Consider the following 20,061-nt stretch of genomic DNA (forward strand, 5'->3'; position numbering starts at 1 on the left):
GGAAGCACAGGAAGCACAAATAAAGGGAGGACAACACATTTCAGTAGCTCAGGAGGACAAGGTAGGGAAACTGCAGCTTGCTGTGGTAAGAGTGCAGTAAGATGCAAACTTCAGGGTGTAATAGGCATCAAATACATTTCCTAGAGTTGCATGTCCAGGGCTGCTTCATGCTGAAAGTTTTTGCTTTACAGTGTTCTGTTTGGTGGTGTTGAGCACTTTCTTTGGACTTGCAGAGATTTACTTGCATGAGAGACCACAACAGTTACGTGAAGTTTGGATGAATCAGACAATAAACTCCTTCTTTTTGAGGAAACTTTTCAGTGCATTATAAATAAAATCTCCTTGCTTTTCCGCTTAATATTCTTTCAGCCTAGTAACTCCAGAATGTCTGTCCATCATGCATCTTTTTCACAGTAACTGTACTGCTGCAGGACATCATATATCCTTTAAAGAAATTATGGCCTCCAATCACTGTGCACAGGCAAATCTTATTAACTCCAATATAAACACTGAGCAACTCTAAAGATCAGGCTAGAAAAACTTAAAGTTCGTAGGCCTATGTCTAAACACAGCAATTATGGAAAGTGCTAGATTAATGGCTCTGAAGAGCAGCACCTTGTAATTTGAAGAGAATGATGGTAACTTGTCTATAATGCCTCCAAGCAAAACCCGAGGGAGGTGGTACTGCTTTTCCATCTCAAGGGGTTAATCAGTTTTCATGTCTCCACAGGGAAACATTTTCACCAGTGCAGAAATGAGGCTGGAACACAGACAAGCACTTTAAGTAACAACTGGCACAATTGCACTTGCCAAGTTCACATGATATCCAAACCTGGAGTCCACTGTCCAGGTCCCAAGCCAGGAGACTTGTTCCCCCTCTCAGGGATACACATTGCCACTGCTGTATTAAACAACCTCCTCTGTATTCTGCCATGTGGTTTCCAAGGAAAGCAATGTTTGTGTGGACAGCTGCTGATTTGCCAGTCCCCCACCAATCTGTCCTCTTGCCCAACTTCAATCACACTTCACAAAGCTGTAGTGGTCTCATAGCCAAGTTCCTGCAAGTTCTGTGAAAATCAGTCGCTGAGAAAAAAACAGAGGTGAACGAAAGCAATGCCTCCTCTGCAGGAAGGGCATGGAAAATCCAGCATGCTCAGCATCAGCTGGCAATCCTGCTCCCACTACCTGGCCAAGACAACCAAGAGCTTGCAAGTTCCACTGTATACACCTTTGCTATTGGATTGAATTCAGGTGGTGGGAACAAAGACAGACAACCAAGCGTCATTACCTTCACAGTAGTGCTTGTCTCAAACCTGAAAGCCTTCGTCTGTCCATTTTCCAAGTATACTTTGAGAACGTTGGGCATACAAAGAAGAGCATTCCCCTGCAGAACAAAAGCAACAGCACTAATCCTTGGACGTTAAGCCTCCAGGCACCAGGCTGCTCTGCCTGACACAGCACATCCTGGCATAAATGAAAATCTTTCTCTGCTTTTGCAATCTTCTTCTGTGGCACCAAGCTTTATTCCCTGATTATGCTTCTGGCATGGAACAAGGGAAAGAGAGCATAACAAATGCCTTTGCCATAAAAGTCCAACCAGTGCAATAGCTGCACATGGCCCAGATATGCCCACTATTCAGTTCCCACATGGCACAGGAAGATCTGGCAGACATGGAAAGCTGAGACCCATCCTCTCTGCTCATTAGCAGAAAAGCAGCAATGTCTGCCAGAAAAGACATCTTCCCATTACCGGGCACCAGGCAGCACTAACCCTCACACTGCCACTTTCCCACTGGCAGCAGCCATTACTTAACTCAAGAGCTACCCAAACCCTCCATGCTACAATGAATGCACACCACGGGAAGGCTGTAGGATTCAGCTAAACATGCAGTGGTACTTTTATTGAGCATTCCCCTAAGATCTGTGACTCTGGGGCTTCCCAAACAGGAGATGATGTCACCAGAGTTTCTTGAGATAGGTCTCAAATGCATTAGACAAGGTAATGACTCCCATAGCACCTCCACTGGGTGCTCTGAGAAGGGTCTGGCAACTTGGCCTCTGTCCTTCTGGGGCTGTCTAGAGCTTGCACCTTCAGCCTTCCACCTTACTCCTTTAGTACAGCTCATTTGCACCTTCATTCTTGTTTTCAGCCTTATTCTTCTCGTTGTTCAGTGCTGAGGTGGTTTACTCCTCCAGCCTTGGACTTCCCATTCAGCATATCTTTCTTATGTTCTTGGACCAGCACGTTCCTCCAATCTTAGAGAGTTTATCTACTTGTCATGACAGTCTCAAGGTTGAGAATGGCATTTCTAAGATAATGTCTCCTACATTTCATTTGCTGTACAACACCTTATAAATCTCACAACCTCAGTCCCTCTTGGTAGAGAGCCCGTATACCCTGAAAGTACTACCAGAACAAACATAAAACACTTCTGAATCTTGTTCCTTGTTCCTCCCCTCCCTGTTTTGTGGGGTTCAAGCTGCCTACAGTCATCACTAAGAAAAAAGAGTGAACATTGCCACTATTCCTGAACTTCTAACTCCTTCGTGCTAAGTAGCACGAACACACGAACACATCACATATGTCACAGGCTTTGGGTCCTCCATGAATTTCAGAAAAGTAATGCTGGTTTACACCAAGTGCACATTTTCTCTGGTAGCTCCCGCAGCTGGAGGTTATCATATGAATGGGGCCTTGTACAGCCAGCACACAGCAGAACTTGAAATCTCTACAGAAATTCATATACAAATTAAGTATCACCACCCTCCTGGTCAGATCCAATTAGCTGGCCAGAACACCCAGATGGGATTTCTCTCCTTTTGTACAGCCCTAATAGACTACCATGAATTAACTGTGGAAGCTTCTGCTATGGCTTAAGCAGCTGTACCCCTCCTGTTTTGTCCGGTGCAAGGCTGATTTACTTCATGTTACAGCTAGGCCCACAGTTTCTAATAATACACTGACTGATGCTGACCTGATGATCCTGAGGGACCCATCTCTTGCATATCATTCAGTTATATGGAAATACATAGTAAGTTTGCAACAGAAAACAGAGGCTGGATAGCATTGAGGCTTATTAACAATTTATGTTTCCAGACTGGAGTTTCAGGTTTCAACTGCAGAAGGCAGCCTCTCGGTTCCTTCCAGTTGCCACAAAGATGATTTAGCTATGCTCCATTAAGATGACAAGAGTAGTATGTTTACTGAAACAGGAGGCTTTGCAGTTTTTCAGGGCCATAATACTCATTTTGGCTGTCTTAATACATCAGTCCACTGAAAGGAGAGCAGTTCTAAAACACTCAAGCAGAGTAGCTGCTGTCTATGGTGAATAGTGCTTTTCCAGAAAGAAGTCATAAATATGCATCAAATTTATCTACTCTTCCTTTGTGCTAATATTTTACTGTTCAAAACAAGGTCCATATCCAACTGGTGAAAAGGGAAGCTAACACCAGTGGGACGCCAACTGGTCCCCTCGAATGAATTTCTCTTACCTTTATGTTCTCATTAAATGAAAGGCAAACTATATATTGATTGTGTCCCTACTCTGCACTTGCAAAGGTATGATTAACTTAGCTTAGCAGAATACTGATAGAGGCTTTGTAGGAAGTGCAGAGTACAGCATCCCCTCTGGAAGTGCCCTCTTCAGACCTCTCAAGACCTACCTTGCAATCAGTAAGTGAATGGCACAGATCTGAGATCTCCATGCACTGCAACACCAGTGCCCAACCTCTGGCTGAAACAGCTCCATGGAAGCTCCCAAGCAGATACTAGTGAACCTTCAGCTATAAGAAAAAGGGGACGTTGCTGGCATTTTCAGGTCTGGCTGTATCCCACGACCAGCCTTGCCCAAGGCCTCTCAGTCATCTCTGCCTGGGACCACTTCCAGAGCACATCTTCCTCTTCCCTGCCTTGTGAGCTCTGTGGCCTGCGTGTCACGTCTCCCAGCCACATAAAGGGTCCAGTACCTGTCTTCTGGTCAGGAAGGGTGGCCCAGCTTCCGTAATGCTCAGGCAGAATCCCAGACAGACCTGTCATTAAGATCTGAGGGATGTGAACACAGCCCTTGGTAGAGCAGAGACGAGCCTTGCAGCAGCTCCAGCACATCTGGCAACAACTTGGCAGGAAAGAAAGGATCCCAGAGTCTAGACAGACTTACTGGCAACCATGTCAGGAGTCACACCTGACCCTCTCCTGCTCTGGAGAGCAGGCCAGAGAAGGAGAATGAGTCCCAACAGGCCTGGAGTCAGGCACAGTTGCCAAAGCATTCGCACTATGCCTGTCTAATAGGCTGGTGACGTCCATGGCATCTCTGTCTGCAGCTCTGCCCTGGTGCAGGGGGAGAAGAGGAAACGCCTGCCACAGGGAAGGCTCTGCCTGAGCTGGGTCAGGAAAGTTCTCTACCACCAGAGATGGGAAACAAGAGACAGCCTGGAAGAGAAGAAGAAAAGGGCCTAGTGGCTGGTTCATCATCACTTCAAAGTGCAAAGAAGCAAGATTTGGTCAGACCTGAACAACTGCACAGCACTAATGAGTAGGGGACAGGAGTGGGGGGGTTTTGACCACTGAAATTTTTAATTCCAAAGGGAAAAAGGAAAACTCAACAGAGTTAAAGACTCCCAATGGACCCCAGTCCATCCCAACCACACTGAGCTTAGTAAGTTACAGAGAAAGGAAAAGGAAACATTTAAGAGCTGTCCTCACTTCAGGGAAGCTACAAGTGTTCTCACTGCTTGTCCTTTTCTACTACAGGCAGACCCATATCTACCCAGCTCATTTGTTCTCAGTGCTAGAAACCCTGTGATAAATTTGCAGCATTCCTCCAGTGAGCCATGATCTTGTTTCACATAAGAACAGATTGGCTTAGCTTACAGATGGTCTATTATAGAGGCAGGTGGGAATGCTCTATGGAAACCCTCTGCAAATATATGAAACACAACAAGCTGTCACCCTATCAGTTAGAGAACATATGTCAAATTTAACAGCAAAGCAAAGTCACCAGTACCAAACTCTCTGAACACAATGCTACCTGAACACTGCTGAAGGCCAGGAAGAGATACCCCAGCTACTTTGTCAGCAAATAAACCTGGCATGGACAGTACTATTCACCTTTCATCTTCAAGGTTAGGACCTGTCATGCGCAAACTTCAGCCTAGGTTTACTATGGAGACATTAGGACCTCAAGAGATGACTACTACATCCCACAGCTGTGTAATGCTCTTTTAAAGTTTACCTGATGGTAAAAGGACAAAAGTAGTACATGCAGGTATTTTCCATTAGTCTAAGTAAGCAAATCAAAGATAAAACCCTCTGGAGATGGCAGCACTTCCCTCTGATCATGAGTGAGCCTAGGAAAGAAGTTGGGACCAGATACCTGTATGCATATTTAGGGCAGACCAGTACAGTGAGGGTGCATCACTCTGGAGGTCCTGGCCACATTAACCCAGCCCAGCATCTGTCCACAGGAGTGACCCATTTCCTCCCAGCATGCAGTGCCCACGGTGCCTGGCTGCAGCCATGCCCCACTGACCTGTGTATGTCCGTTCACCAGCACTTCCTCTGCAAACCGTACTTTCACGGGGTTTGTTTTTAGCCTTGCCCTCTTCTCTGCAGTAAGAAATGACGACTTAGGCCCGCCCTGAAAAAATAACAGCACTTGGCAGCTCAGTCTGTTGCAGTTATGTACGGGAGGCAGAGGCCGACAGTACAGGCAGGGGTGCGATCATAGCCCATGCTGAAGCTGCTCACACCGCACTGCCTTGCACTTAGAGGAACAGGTGTTGTTAGGAGTCTCTCAGCCTCCAGGCTTGCTACAGGCCTTTTTGACCTATCTGGGTGGTTGCTGCCTTCTGAACCCAAACCCATCTGTCCAACAAGTGGACACACGTGCAGCTCGTGCTGTACACACTCCTAATTTCACTGCATGTTAACCAGTTACTGTTTAGGCATCTCCCCAGCAACTCCAGTGAAGCCAGGATCCTGCAGAACAACTGTTAATCTACCAACAGCTGGCTTGCAGTAGGGCTACACAGTATCATAAACCAACACATGCAGAGTACCTTGCAGTGATAGACAAAACCGCCTGTCAGTGTATCACAAGAACACAGCCGTGTATGCAGAACTTCCCAGCTCAGCTGGGGTCTCTAGAGCATACTCTCATATTGCAAATGTTTAAGAAAACTGCCCAAGGCTAAAAAGCCAACTTGACTTCATTGCACTATTGTCACATAACCATGCTTTCACCGTAACAGGGGCCTGCCCACAAAACACCACATGAGCCTAGGAACCACTGAATTCTCGTGCCCAAATGTCCTGCTCTTGTAAAGCACAATATTCCCTAAGAAGAACAGAGGCAGTATCCCTCAGTATCCTCCTAGACAACTTCGAGATAGAGCAATTTCTACAGTCTTGCCAGAGGTGCAGGTGCCTCCCAACCTGCCACAGCCCCATCTTGCCCCAAGGCCATTTGGCAAGGACGGAGGAAGGGAGGCAGGCAGGAGTCTCTGTGCCCGGCCAGCAGGCCCTTCCAGATTCTGCCGGGCTGTACAGAGCATCATGCCCCGCAGCTGCCCAGAGGAGGGCCAAGGCCTCCCACATCCCTTCTAGTGTGGCCAGAGCAGCCCCAGCAGAGGGTCTGGTATCCGTCAATGGGAGGCGTTACCTCTCAGCTCTAAGCACAGCTGCCTTCAGAGTGGGGCAAGAGCCAACCCCAAACCCAAGATCAGCCTTGGCTGTATTTGGAGGTGTCCTTAAAGTGACCTGCAAAGGAAAAAACAAAAATGGGTTCGTGCCCCATTTGCTTCTCAACAATGTATGAAGGCCTGTGAAGGGTGTTCCAAATCCCGTGAAGGGTTTTCCAGATCCTTTACTCTCTGAAAAGCCATTGCATTTTCCCCTTTTTGGCAGGCATTCAGGTCTTGCATAACTAACTCTCATTTTCTCCTTGATCTCCAGAGCCAGATCAAGCACTGGTGAGACTGACAGACAATGTACAAGGCAAGGGAGATCAGATTAACAAAAGAGGGAAGCCACTGTTCAGTGGGTTTGCTTAAGGTTTTTCTGGTTACTTTGGCTTTATGCACATCCGTTGAATGCCAACACCTGGGAAACTCTGGGCAGGAAAAATATATTTAAGAGATTTTCTCTGGAATGTACCTTTACTGAATGGCCAAAAAACCTCATGACCATAAGCCTGAGAGCTCCAGTAACTCTTCTGAAGGAATCATCATTCTTGTTTCTAAGAATAAATCAAAATAAAAAACCCTCCAAACAAACGAAAAACGCTCCCAAAATGCTTTCCGGGGTAGAGCAGGGGCGAAATCCCCCTCAGGCCACTTTCATATATCACAAGAAGCCAAAAAGCACACAAACCCAATTTTGTCCTTGCTTTGCAGCTCAGCTTTTACACACATTGAAATCCAGACGGATAAACACATCATGTCAGCAGTACATGCCTTCTGGGGAATTTTATGCTACAGGAATGGGCTATCAGCACCAAAGTTTTATACTAAAACTTGGCTTCTATTCCCAAAGTATGATCCACATCCCGGTCCCAGCCCTTAACCAGACAGAGCCTGGAGAAAAAGGGATAAATTTTTCCAGAAAGGAAAACCTCAAGAGCTTCCAAGGACCACCTAGGGTGCATGCTGGGCCTGCAGCCTTGGCACCTGCCTTTCATGTCCAGGGGGTCCCCATGGCCCAGACAGCCCCAGCATGTAGAGAGCACTCCAGGCAGTTTTTGGTGGGCTGGCCCCAGCTTGCTGAGGAGACCTGCCGGCATCCCAGTCATTGTGGCCTCCTGGCCCCTGCAGAGCCTGCTGGGCCCTCATAGCTCCTGATGGAGCTTCCAGCTCCAGGGAGCATGGGCTCAAACCGCTCAGCAAGCCTCTCCGTGTGACAGGCTCTGCAAGCCACCCTGGCCCTGCAGCCAGGGGAGCTGTGAGGAGTTACCACTCATTCTCCCCAAAAGCTCCTTAAAGGGCACGCGTGAAAGCAGAGGACCCTCGCAGCTCCCTCATGGCTTCGGTCGGGCCCTTGCGTTCTGCATGCCAGCCCAGCCTCCCCACCTTCCCTGCGGACCACACTGCCGGCCATGGCCACCTGGAGCAGTGCTGCTGGGAGTGCTGAGAGTGCTGAAGAAAGGCCATTTACCGACGTGCAGCGCAGGACGGTTAGGAGGAGCTCGTCACCAGCCTCCCTGTAACAGAGACATGCAGTCAGCCAGGGTCAGTAGCTGCCTGTGCCTTCCTCCCCCGTGTCACGGCAGACGGCTCCAGTGAGGCCTTTGGCCCCTCCACTCCCCCCACGAGGGAAGGTGCTCAGCAAGGCAGGGCGCAGCCTACCAAGCACCGCCATGGTACGGGGAAGTGGGGGAACCCCTCTGTCCTGGGCTGCTGTGCCCTTCAGCCGCAGGGCTGACTCGTCCCTGTGGGGCAGGCCCCCACTGAGCCCAGCACCCCGGGAGGCAGCAAGGTCCTCCTCCACGGGGGGGCTGGCCCCACACAGCCGTGCACCTTTGCAACCCTTGGTGAGACCCAGTCCCTGCACCTCTCCTCTCAGCCCTCTGCCACCTTGTTCCTGCGGGTCATGCGGGACCACACCTGATGATGTCAGCTGCTCGTTCGACCGACACGTCATCCACCGCAGTAGAGTTTATCAAGAGGATCTGGTCACCCGGCTGCAGCTTCCCTTCGGCAGTGCTCCCTGCGGGCAACCGGCACACAGTTAGTCATGACAGCGCTGCACCGGCAGACCTCCTCCCACCAGGGACGCTCACTGCAAGCTCCTCTTCCCACCTGGCACCCACTTGCCTCAGCAACTGCCTCTGGATGGCAAAATAAAAAGGGGCCAAAGGACATTGGGCCCTGATGCCAGCTGGTGTACCACTGCCCGTGTCCATGCTGCCTCACCCAGGCTGTCCTCTGGCCCCACAAGCTGTGCCTGCACCACAGAAAATCACTCTTGCGCATGTCTTTTCCCTTGTCACAGCCCACCACACAGTCCTCGGGCACTGCCTGCCAGGGGTGCAGCAGCAGGGCTTACAGGCTCTCAGGAACCACAGGAGGACTGGGAGTAGCAGCACTGCCTTGCCCTTCATCCGTCTGCAAGCCCTGGGCCCGCAGAGGCCTCTGGGGGCCTGGGCAGCTGCCGCAGCACAGTGCTCCCTCTCTGTGGGGTCTGCACCTTGGCCTGACCCTGGTGGTTACATCCCAGCGGCTGACCACATACGGTGCACAGGCCAGGGCTCAGCACTCCTGGCATGCCACCATCCAGACCAAGGTGCTGCAGCAGTTCCTAGGAGATGTGGGCTGGATTCCCAGCATGGTGACTCCCTTCTGCAACTCGGGAGAACAAGGAGGAGGTCTCCTTAACGACGCTGTCTCCTGGGAGGATCCACAACAAGAGAGAAAGATGGTTTCTGAGCTTTGCTTTCCAGGAGAGTAGCAGCCACAGGATCCAAGGGGCTAAAGAGCAGGTGGACCTCTGGTCTGAGAAGGAGGAGCGTGAACGCAGCCCCCAGCTCCACCACGGCCAGCCTGCTGGCTGAGGCACGCTATTGAATTTCTCTGCCAGGTAGGTTTGCCCATGAACCCACCTAGCACCCACCACCCCAGCGTCAGGTAGCATACATGAAAGGCAATACACAAAGACAATCATTTGGAATTAAACACAGGACTTTTAGCTGTGGGCTCCCACAACAAAGGACAGGACTTAAAAGGACAGGTTTCTTTGTACCTCAGTTTTAGTCAAATGTTGATTCTTTCTGATTAGGAAAAAAGAAAAACGTAACAGAAAACCTCCTTCCCCACTTCTTAGGCCCCAAGACTCTCAGCTAATTTAGCTACATTTCACATGGAAAGGAGCATAAAGAGAAAATTTCCCTCAAAAGCACTGTGAAAGGACAGAGACCATACTGTAGTGCCTTTATGCTAAATATCCTGCAAGCACGAGCACTTGGACAGGCTGTTCCCCCAGGCAGATGGGGTATGCCACAGCCCACATGGGCAGCCAGAGGCAGACCTCAGGCCAGTCCTCCAGCCACCCTCCCCACAACACCTACCTACCCAGCTTGGGTATAGTCTTTCTCTGGCTGTCACACTCACACTGACAGCTAAAAAGCAGGCATTTTTGAGTACCCATTGAAAAAATAAAAAATAAATGAAAAACAGATTCAAACCCCCCAAGCCACCTTAAAAGCAGAGTTATATCCCTCCCTTTTATAACTGGAAGGTGGATCTGCTTGACTTGAGCAGAATTTCACCTGGGCTGCCTGTAACTAGCGGTGATCCTCTCCATGTTACAGGGCTGTAAGCCCAGAGACCATTTTTGACAACAGATCACCGGGGCCACTGCAGAATAAGAACTCTAAGATTAGATGAAATTATTCCTTTGCATTTCAGATAAAACACCAGAGAGAACTTTGCTTTGAAGCAACTCTTTGCATTCCTGAAGGTCAGCTGTGTCTGAGTGCGGGTGAAGGATTAGCAGTGAAGCTGCCATTGGCTTAGATGTCTTCCATGCCATCAGAATCAGGTAGATGTTCAAGCACTCTGCACACCACAGGCACATAGGCTTTTGCCCTCAGTATTCAAGGATCACATGCCAACCAGAGGTACCTAAGGAATTCATAAATACCTGACAGGAGTTTATCACTAAGGCCATCTGGGACAGTTCAGGCTTCTCACACTTGTGATTGTAGGGAGAAGGAAATGGTGCTTACCTGCAGTGACAGATGCAATCGTAAGAGGAAGGTTTGGACAAATCTCAAAGCCGTAGTGATGGAGGACCAAATCTTTGTACACTGTGACAGTAAGTTTGATACGGCTAGCAGGCTGGCCACTGCCATCACTGGTGCTGTCTGTCACAGACACTCTGCCCCTGTGAGACAAGAAGCCGGTGATTAATTAAGATATAGTCAGAAGATACTTTATCGAAGGGGCATAGATCCACACACATACACACACCTCCACTTTCAGTGGGCTGCACCAGTACATAGCGAGGCCAGCACTTCTCTGGGTACCCACGGGTGGCTCTGCACTGTGCAGGCTAGCAGTGATCCCCCAGGCTCCACAGAAAGCTGAAGACATCAGACCAGTGGCACCAGCTGGTTGTAACCACAACTCTTTCAGCCACCCCAGCCCAGTGGTCACATGGAGGGAGAACTCTAGGTATAACCCGCACCAAGCCCTGACCTCCACAGATCACAGCAACACCTTTACCCAGCAAGGCAGTGAGAGAATTTACAGCTCTCTGCTTCTGCCAGGATCCAGTCCAGCTTAATTTTGATTCACAGACCTTAGGAAAGTAAAGCAGCTGTGGGTCAGGATCCCTTGTAAATGCAGCCCAGTCTTGCCCTAAAAACATGGCCCAATGGCAAGACACAAAGAAAAGCACAACCCCACCTTCAAGAAAAGCACATTGTGCATTGAGCAGTATTGTATTTCTGCAGATGTGGCTCACAAAACCAGAATGGGTGAAAGCAAGAACAACTCTGGAAACCAAGGAGGATGCTTAAAAACACTGTTTTTTCTAGGGACTACTGTATGCATATTTCCCAAGAACAGCTGAAACAGTGAGTAAGATCTGCAACCTGTGACTGCCCCTGTTTGTTGGGAACAAGCTTGTGCTGTCTCTGATCAAAGGTGATCAACAGATATTCCTCTCACAAAAAAACATGTTTACCTGGATGCACCATCCCGAGAGCGATGAAGCCATTTTGCTACCATTTGCTCTATTCTACATGCTTTCCGTGTCTGGATTAAGTTAGTCTCCAAATCTTCCATTTACCTGAAAGTGACAGAAACCATAGGAAAACAGAATGATAAAAGATTGAGGAAATCTTCTAGACACTGTTCAGCGTTACCAACACCAATTCACAACTCTTTGGTAATAAAGAGATCCATTGGCACCTTGGGAAGACCATGTGCTTTAACAGAGGATGTTAACATCTGTAACACTTACTATGATTCTTCCTGCCCATCCAGTCTCCCCTGCCTGGTGCTTTTGGTTAGTCCATGTTGGCAGTCATAGTGCATTAGCTTCTCATGGCAGAGAATGACCCAGTAACCTCTGTATTCCTCTTCCATGGTTTCTGGATCCAGTGATCTGTGTTCTCAACAAGAGAAAGCTGCCATACCTAGTCATAGGAAAGCCCTTCTCTATTTTAGTCTGGGATCTCTGAATGGTAAGTTTGGTAACACCCACCTGTACATTGATCCGAACTAGACACGCTTCTTCCATTGACCACCATTTCAGGGACAAATACACAGCCTTCAGCCTCAGAAGGCTTCAGGGCACGACAGTGAGGTTTACACCCAACTCCTGGCTGCCTTGGGGAGGCAGAGAGCTGGTATTCCCTCCCTGTGTCAAATTTCCTTTCAGATTAATACAGCCACAGAAATTCTACAGAGAGCAGTAATGAAGCAAGAAGCTGAGTGGCCAGGGCAAGCTGCTGCACACTGCTGTTTGCACTAGCAGTGCAAGCTTGCACTGCAGTGCAAGCTCTTTGCACTAGCAGAAGCAGTCTCTAAACCAAGGTCATAAGCTCAAATTTGTCTCTGATAAAACTGGTCCACTCTACTGACGTCTACTAGATCTGGAGCCCTGTGAACATGTCGTTCCAGAAATCAGTTAAGTGAGTGGCTCATCCTGGACCTTCCATTTGAAAGCTCTAGTTCAACAATATGAAAATGGTAACTCATCCAACCTGCTCCTTGTGCATGAACCCTCTGCTGTTGATAGGATATTTTCAGTCCTACTGAACCAAAGAACTGCGGCGTTAGAGGAGTTTGGCTCAGATCTGGTTAATTCATTGTGACTTTAATTGCACCTAAAAACATTCCTTCTTTTGAAGATGCAAAAGCTAGGTCAGCTTCCAGACCCCAAAATGAACCTGGTAGCCCAGGATTCCTCTCTCAAACCAGATAATTTGCCACTTTAACATTGTGCCTTCCAAGATACAGAAAGCCTGTAGCCACATACTATTTTTGTTACTCATTCAAACACTGGAAAGAAGTGTGGGCTGCAAGTGAACCAAACACAAAACAAAACAGAAAATATGTCTGCATCCGCAAGAAGTCATGAAGAATATAAAGTATTTGTATTTCAGTTGTATTTCAGCAAGAAAACAGAATTATAATAGCCACCTTTCACACTGTGTCTTCTGGTCAGCTTGCAAGATTTGTATGTGTGGAGCTCCTTTCTCGTGTCTTCTGCTCAGACAGTAAGTTCTGCACATCAGGGACATTGTCTGTTATGCTGGGACAGTACACAGGACAGCGGGCTGCTGGTCCATAGCAGGAGCTCTGCTGTAGGAGAAATATTAGTAAGTTAGCTTCAGAATAACAAGATATGAAAGAGATGGTTGGAAGCTGACAGAAATGAGGCACAAAACATTCTGTCTCAACACAAACTGGACCTCTTCCCCTCAGCACCCTCTCAACTGAAAGCACTCCCCATAACTCGTCTGTTCCAACAAGTATGAGAGGAAAGGACCAACATTTGTTGATGTCTTTTTCCCCCCCAGGAAGCCATTCTGGCCCATTTCACTACCTGCCTGTGTAGCAATGGACAGAAAAGAGGGCCATAAAATTCAACCCTTCAGGAGTTCTTTCACTGAGCTTTCTCTTGGCTGCTCTTTCTTATGCAACACAATTCAAAACTGCTCCTTCAGCCACACTGCTCCTATATCTGCCTCTAAGCAGCATCTCTGAACCAAAATCGAGTACCCTTGCAATCAAGTGATGTTCTCTGAAGGAAACTAGAGCTTGTAGGATAGGAAGCCTGCTCCCTTTCCAGAAGGTGACTGGGAAGTAACCACAGAACAAGTAGGAGCACAGCAGTTCTGCAGCCTGAAAGACATACATAGGACATGTCAAACCAAGGCCTGAGCAGTCATTGTCTATGCTTAGCATGTTCCCTTTCAGCCTCAGTATTTCACTGTTTCTGCAAGTCAGCTCCATAGACACTGTAACACTCATGTAACAGTGTGGCTACAGCCATCTTCTGATTTTGACTTAATCTGTCTTCTCAGGAGCATAAAGTGCTTTGGCTTTCCTACATCCCTTCAAATGTTCTAGCATTCCCCTCTGAGCCATGGGGAAAGCCCTGCTTGCAGCTGGTCCTTCCTCCCAAGATGCTCTCTTTTTGGATGCCTAGAAGTCACCTGCTTCAGCTACTGATGCACTGAGATCAATTGTTCTCTGGTGCTTTCTCATTACCTCCATGTGCAGTTCCACCCTCTGCCCCTGCCCCGTATCTTTTACTTCTTTGCAGAAAGGACAGCCTTTCCTTTCTATGCTTCTGCTGTGCTTCACAAAACAGAATTTCTGGAGAAAGTCTTAACCGGCAGGACAAGGAGGAAAAGCTTGAAGAACAAACATAAATGCTTAAAAAACCCAGATGGAACACTAAAAGACAAAGAAACCCACATTGTCCTTTCAGTAAACCAGAATGCTTGAGCCAAACAATAGGCATCTTAGAAGAGGCATTTTTGGCAGATATTTCCCTACAATAGTGCAAAACACAAGGTAGTAGCCTTTCTCATGGTGTCCCCAGGACACACAGGCACCTGCATGTGTGCTGAGTGGGACAGGATTACCCAGCCTTTTGCACAGACCCATCATGCATGTGCACTTGGCACCTCCTTGCTTCAAAGATGTCCTTCGAAAGCTCTGACCTGAGTCCTTCTCCCACCTGCCCCTTTGCAACTATTTTTGAGCCAAGCCCTTGATCACGTCACTAAGCAGCTTAAGTGGGCTAGGATCCTAATACTCAAAGATCCTTAAACTCTGTCAGAGGAAACTAAGACTTGCCAGGTATTTGCAGGGCTAACTGACCCATCCAGACAGCCATTGCTTGGTGTCTCAGAGTAAACCTGGGTGGGTGATTCTAGCTCTTCAGGAACAACAGTGACTTGAAGATCAAGGCCTTGGCAAACCTCAGAGCATGCAGCCGCAGGGCGGTACAACAGAAAGCAGTGTCGGGAAGTGCATTGTCTCCTGCATGGAGGAATAGAGGACACAAGGAGAACTGCCAGCCTTCGCTGCCTGTATGTCATACACCCCTGCCACAGCAGTGAGAATACTGCTTCCCCACAGCCTCCTTTTCCACAGCCTCGCTTTCAGCCACTGCAGCAGCACAGCAGGTTCATATACTCCACCCCTGCCGCAAACAAGGACAACATAGATCTGATCTCACATCACTCAGTTCTTGTCCACTCCGAAGTGGAGCAGAAAGTTGGCGGTAGCCTGCCGTACAAGGAGAGGAAGCTGTGAAGAAATGTGTGCCAACTGCACAATCAGGCAGAAGGCACCAAACAGAAGACCATTCAACCAGCTAGCCCAGATTTGACTGGCAGGAAAAACAAAACAAACCAATTTTCAAGGAGAACACTTTAATTTTTCTCATGTCCTTACATGGAAAGTATTAATTAATCAAACTGAAATTTTCTAATGGATGAAAGTTTTACTGGTGGTTTTGAAATTAGATCTTTGTTTTAAAGTGTTCACTACCATCAAAATGTAGCAGGAGGAGCAGTAGTCAGGGTCAGCAGGTCTCCAATGATGGCAGAGAACTGCATGAACAGAAATAGTTGTGATAAGCTGTCATAAAACACCTCTGGATGTGGTCCACTCATATCTTCATTCATCTGGGCTTTTGGAAGCATCTTTCTAAGTACTTCTTGAAATGGATGCCAGTCAGTAGTGTGCAATCTCAAGGAGGGCAATAATAAAATCCAAATAGTGTATAATGTGCCCTGTCCTTCCCCAGCTCCCCCAAACACAGTACAAAATGGGTACTGACAAAGAGCTGTGACACTTCAGTGCTTCTCTGGCTGAACAGAGGTCTCCTGCTCATAATTCACTTGCTCACCGCCCATAAAGCAAGCCTTCAATGTACAGACCAATGTGCATGTGGCAAGCAGCCCTGCAAGGCTAAGAAGAGTATAATGGTTTGTGGGAACACAATCCTTGCTCTTCTGCTACAATTTTTTCCCCATCGGCGCCTGGCAAGATCACACATTGCTGAGATAGCACCAGGCCAAAATCTGGACTTCCTCAGAGTAACCAGCAGAGAGAACAAGGATAACCTAGGTTAAATGATGTCCAGCTCTCTTCAGGATATTCAGCATGGTGGCTTTTCTTATACAGCTTTTTGATTCTGCCAGAGACGTCAGGCAGGCCACCTGAGAGCAATCAGAACAACAGGCAGCCTGGGGGACAGACAGGAGACAGGAGGAGATCATGGGCAGGTCTGGTTCCAGCTGTCTGTGCTGAGCTCTGAGAGCTGGGACACAGTGAGAAAGATGACCCATCTTCTGCCTTCTCCCACAGACATTGTCAGAGGTGGTCAAACCAGCTGAGGAAAATTCCTTTCTTTTGCTTTTAAGGGCTCCCTTGCACCTGCACCTCCCTGCAAAGCTCCCAAAGCCTCCTGTGGACATTAGTGACGCACTGGACTCAGCAAGGCAGGGCAGGACATCCAGCTGCAGGCAACACAGAGGGTGCATGTACAAGATCTTTCTGCAATACTCCATCTTCACATCAGCACTAACAACTCATTACAGCCCACCCACCCTCATACTGATGTTCCCAGAGCCCCTGCTCTAGAGTTATACTGATGGCTGGAAGTTTCAGATTTGGTTTGACTTTTACCATGAGAGTGAAGTATCTGACCTTTACAGTGGCAACAAAAACACCTTTGATCACCCTTGATACATGATCCCAGATGCATCCTCATGAGGCAAATGGAGAGGAATTCAAGTTCTTTGTTTGTTATAAATTTCCTGAAGTTTGGGGCCTGATTTGTTCGAAATACTGGGAATCAGCAGCTATGATACAAATATTACTGTGAGAATACATGTATTTATAGCAGATGCAGAACAACTACATTTTCTTCTTTACAAAATACACTTTTCTACCTGAAATGCAGATGATCAGTATTTGCCTTACCACTGTTGCTGCCAGCCCTGCTGATGGTGCCAGTGGAAGATGAAGCCAGACTTGGCAGCAGGTACTCAATTACTGTAACTTGCTCTCTGTGGGGTTTAAGGAGCATGTATCAGGAGCCTGTGCAGCTATGCAAAGATTAATGCAGTACTGCCTCACATGTGTATTTACTAAGGGAGTAAAGGGCCTTTAAGGCTTCTTCCACCCTTAAAATTCCTCCCATCTTCAAGTCAGCCCCCCAGCCACTCTGCAGTAATGCTACAGCAGGGACAATCAGGAGAGCAGCCAGCTCCAGCCTCTAAGCTCCAACTAATCCTACGCAGCCCTCGCAGGAAGCCTCACCACATGCAACAAGGTTGTCTGATCATGGAAGACACAAACCCTGCCTCTGGCCACCCTAACATGCCAGGGACGCCAACACTAGCAACAACCTCCGCAGCAGCTGCCGGGGAGACCATTCCTTTTGCAGATGTGTCTACAAGTTCTAAACAACTGTCTCCCTTAACTGGAAAAGCCTTAGGGCTCACAGTCAAAATTTGTGGTGTTGAAAATACAGGCAGTAAGATTCAATGACAGTGAGTGCCATGGCCCAAAGTGTAAATACAGTGCTTTGTGCTGGTCCCCTCTGCTTTTGATCAAAACCAAATCTCTCTTTTGATGCATGGTCAAAACCCGTGCACTGGGTTAGATCTTTAAAAAGCAGTCTGCTGTTCCTCAAGAGGGGCTCCCAGCTCCAAAAATGTCCTCTTGTCCTCTTCCAAACGGTGGAAGGTGGAATGGTGCTGGTACTAGCACCATGCATTGCTGCTAATGCAGCCTCAGTGTCATATCTTTCCTCTTATCCTTTGACAGATGGCTAGTTCCAGACCAGAGCTCTTGGGCTTCAAAGTAATCACAGTGATGTCAAACTTCACCAGTTCCCCTGGAGAAAAAGCAGAGGTGTCTGTGCCATGCATGCAGTGCTATGAGGATGCTGCGCACTACAGCTGTGAAACCCACTTTCCAGAACAAACTGTGAAAAAATACATGACAGGGTTGTGCATTTCATCATGTCTTCCTTCCCCTTTACCTTTTCATGGCAGAGTAGAGGAATTTAAGTAAGTCCACAGTCCTGCCAGTATCCAAACTGTAGCTATTCTTGCCAAAAAGGCTGAAGGTGCTGGTGGAACCATGCTCTGCCCTCCCTGAGTCAGAAACATCCACCAGAAAAAACACAAGATCAAAGCGATCCTGTATCCTCCCACCACTAGGCAGAAGGCAGTAACTTAAAGTCTACGCTCAGGGTGGAAGGCAAACCCCCTTCTTTGCCTGCCTCGCCTTCCCAGGCGCCTCTATACAACAGGTATGAGGCTCTGGATTTGGAAGGTCAGTCAGTTGACAACGTGGATGATGGTGCATATACACCTGCTGGTCAAACTAAAGGGCAAGAAGGAAATGCACAGGCAGTGGAAGCAGGGACAGGTATCCTGGGAAAAGCATAGGGACGTTGCCTGGTTATGTAGGGATGGGGTCAGGAAGGCCAAGGCGCAGCTGAAGCTGAACTTGGCAAGGGATGCAAAGAAGAGTAAGAAGGGCTTCCATAGGTATGTCAGCCAGAAAAGAAAGGTCAAAGAAAGTCCATCCCCACAATGAACACAACTGGCAAACTGGTAACAATGGACAAGGAGAAGGCTGAGGTACTCAACACCTTTTTTGCCTCAGTCTTCACTGGCAACCTCTCTTCCCACACCTCTCAAGTGGATGGACTGCAAGGCAGGGACTGGGGGAGCACTGTAAGAGAAGATCAGGTTCAAGACTACCTGAGGAACCTGAACATACATAAGTCTATGGAACCTGACGAGATGCATCCCAGAGTCCTGAGGGAATTGGCTGATATAGTTGCCAAGCCACTCTCCATGATATCTGAAAAGTTGTGGCAGTCAGGTGAAGTCCCCAGTGACTGGAAAAAGGGAAACGTGCAATGTTTTAAAAAGGCAGAAAGGAGGACCCTGGGAACTACTGACCTGTCAGCCTCACCTCTGTGCCTGGGAAGACCATGGAACAGATTCTCCTAGAAGCTATGTTAAGGCACATGGAAGTGATTCAAGACAGCCAGCCTGGCTTCACCAAAGGCAATTCTTGCCTGACAAACCTAGTGGCCTTCTATGATGGAGTGACTACATCAGTGGACAAGGCAAGAGCTACTGATGTCAACTATCTGAACTTCTGTAAGGCCTATGACATGGTCCTCCACAACATCGTTCTCTCTAGATTGGAGAGAGATGTGTTTGATGTGTGGACTGTTTGGTGGATAAGGAATTGGCCAGATGGTTGCATCCAGAGGGTAGTGGTCCATGGCTCAAAGTCCAGAGGGAGATCAGTGATGAGTGGTGTCCCTCAGGTGTTTATACTTGGACAAGTACTGTTTAATATCTTCATCAATGACACAGACAGCGGGATCGAGTGCCCTCCCAGCAAGTTTGCAGATGACACCAAGCTGAGTGGTGCAGTTGATGTGCCTGAGGGGTGGGATGCTATTCAGAGGGACCTGGAAAAGCTTGAGAAGTAGGCCCATGTGAACCTCATGAGGTTCAACATGGTCAAGTGCAAGGTCCTGCACCTGGGTTGCGGCAATCCCCAGCATCAATACAGGCTAGGGGATGAATGGATTGAGAGCAGCTCTGCAGAGAAGGACGTGGGAGTACTGGTGGATGAAAAGCTGGACATGAGCCAGCAATGTGTGTTTGGAGCCCAGAAAGCCAACTGTATCCTGGGCTGCATCAAAAGAAGCGTGGCCAGGAGGTCAAAGGAGGTGATTCTGCCCCTCTGCTCTGCTCTGGTGATACCCCACCTGGAACACTGCGTCCAGCTCTGGGGTCCCCAGTACAGAAAAGACATGGACCTGTTGGAGCAGGTCCAGAGGAGGGTCACAGAAATGATCAGAGGGATGGAACACCTCTCCTAAGAGGAAAGGCTGAGAGAGTTGGGGTTGTTCAGCCTGGAGAAGAGAAGGCTCCGGGGAGACCTTATTGTGGCCTTTCAGTACTTAAAGGGGGCTTATAAGAAGGATGGGGACAGACTTTTTAGTAGGGCCTGAGCAATAGGACAAGGGGTAACGGTTTTAAAGTAAAAGAG

General features: G+C 48.2%; 1 protein-coding gene across 1 annotated transcript in view; it reads right to left on the minus strand.

Moving 5' to 3' along the window:
• FRMPD1 (FERM and PDZ domain containing 1) overlaps nt 1-20,061 on the minus strand; it is a 40,066-nt gene that overhangs the window by 11,962 nt on the left and 8,043 nt on the right. The window contains exons 2-8 of the mRNA XM_072859414.1: nt 13,144-13,305; nt 11,681-11,785; nt 10,719-10,876; nt 8,599-8,701; nt 8,150-8,195; nt 5,529-5,636; nt 1,289-1,384 (exon numbers count right to left, since the gene is read on the minus strand). Coding sequence (XP_072715515.1) covers nt 1,289-1,384; nt 5,529-5,636; nt 8,150-8,195; nt 8,599-8,701; nt 10,719-10,876; nt 11,681-11,781 — 612 coding nt within the window. The 5' untranslated portion in view covers nt 11,782-11,785; nt 13,144-13,305. The remainder of the gene's footprint in view (nt 1-1,288; nt 1,385-5,528; nt 5,637-8,149; nt 8,196-8,598; nt 8,702-10,718; nt 10,877-11,680; nt 11,786-13,143; nt 13,306-20,061) is intronic.

Source organism: Ciconia boyciana, chromosome 4 (assembly GCF_034638445.1).
Source record: "Ciconia boyciana chromosome 4, ASM3463844v1, whole genome shotgun sequence".
Lineage (NCBI taxonomy): Eukaryota > Metazoa > Chordata > Aves > Ciconiiformes > Ciconiidae > Ciconia > Ciconia boyciana.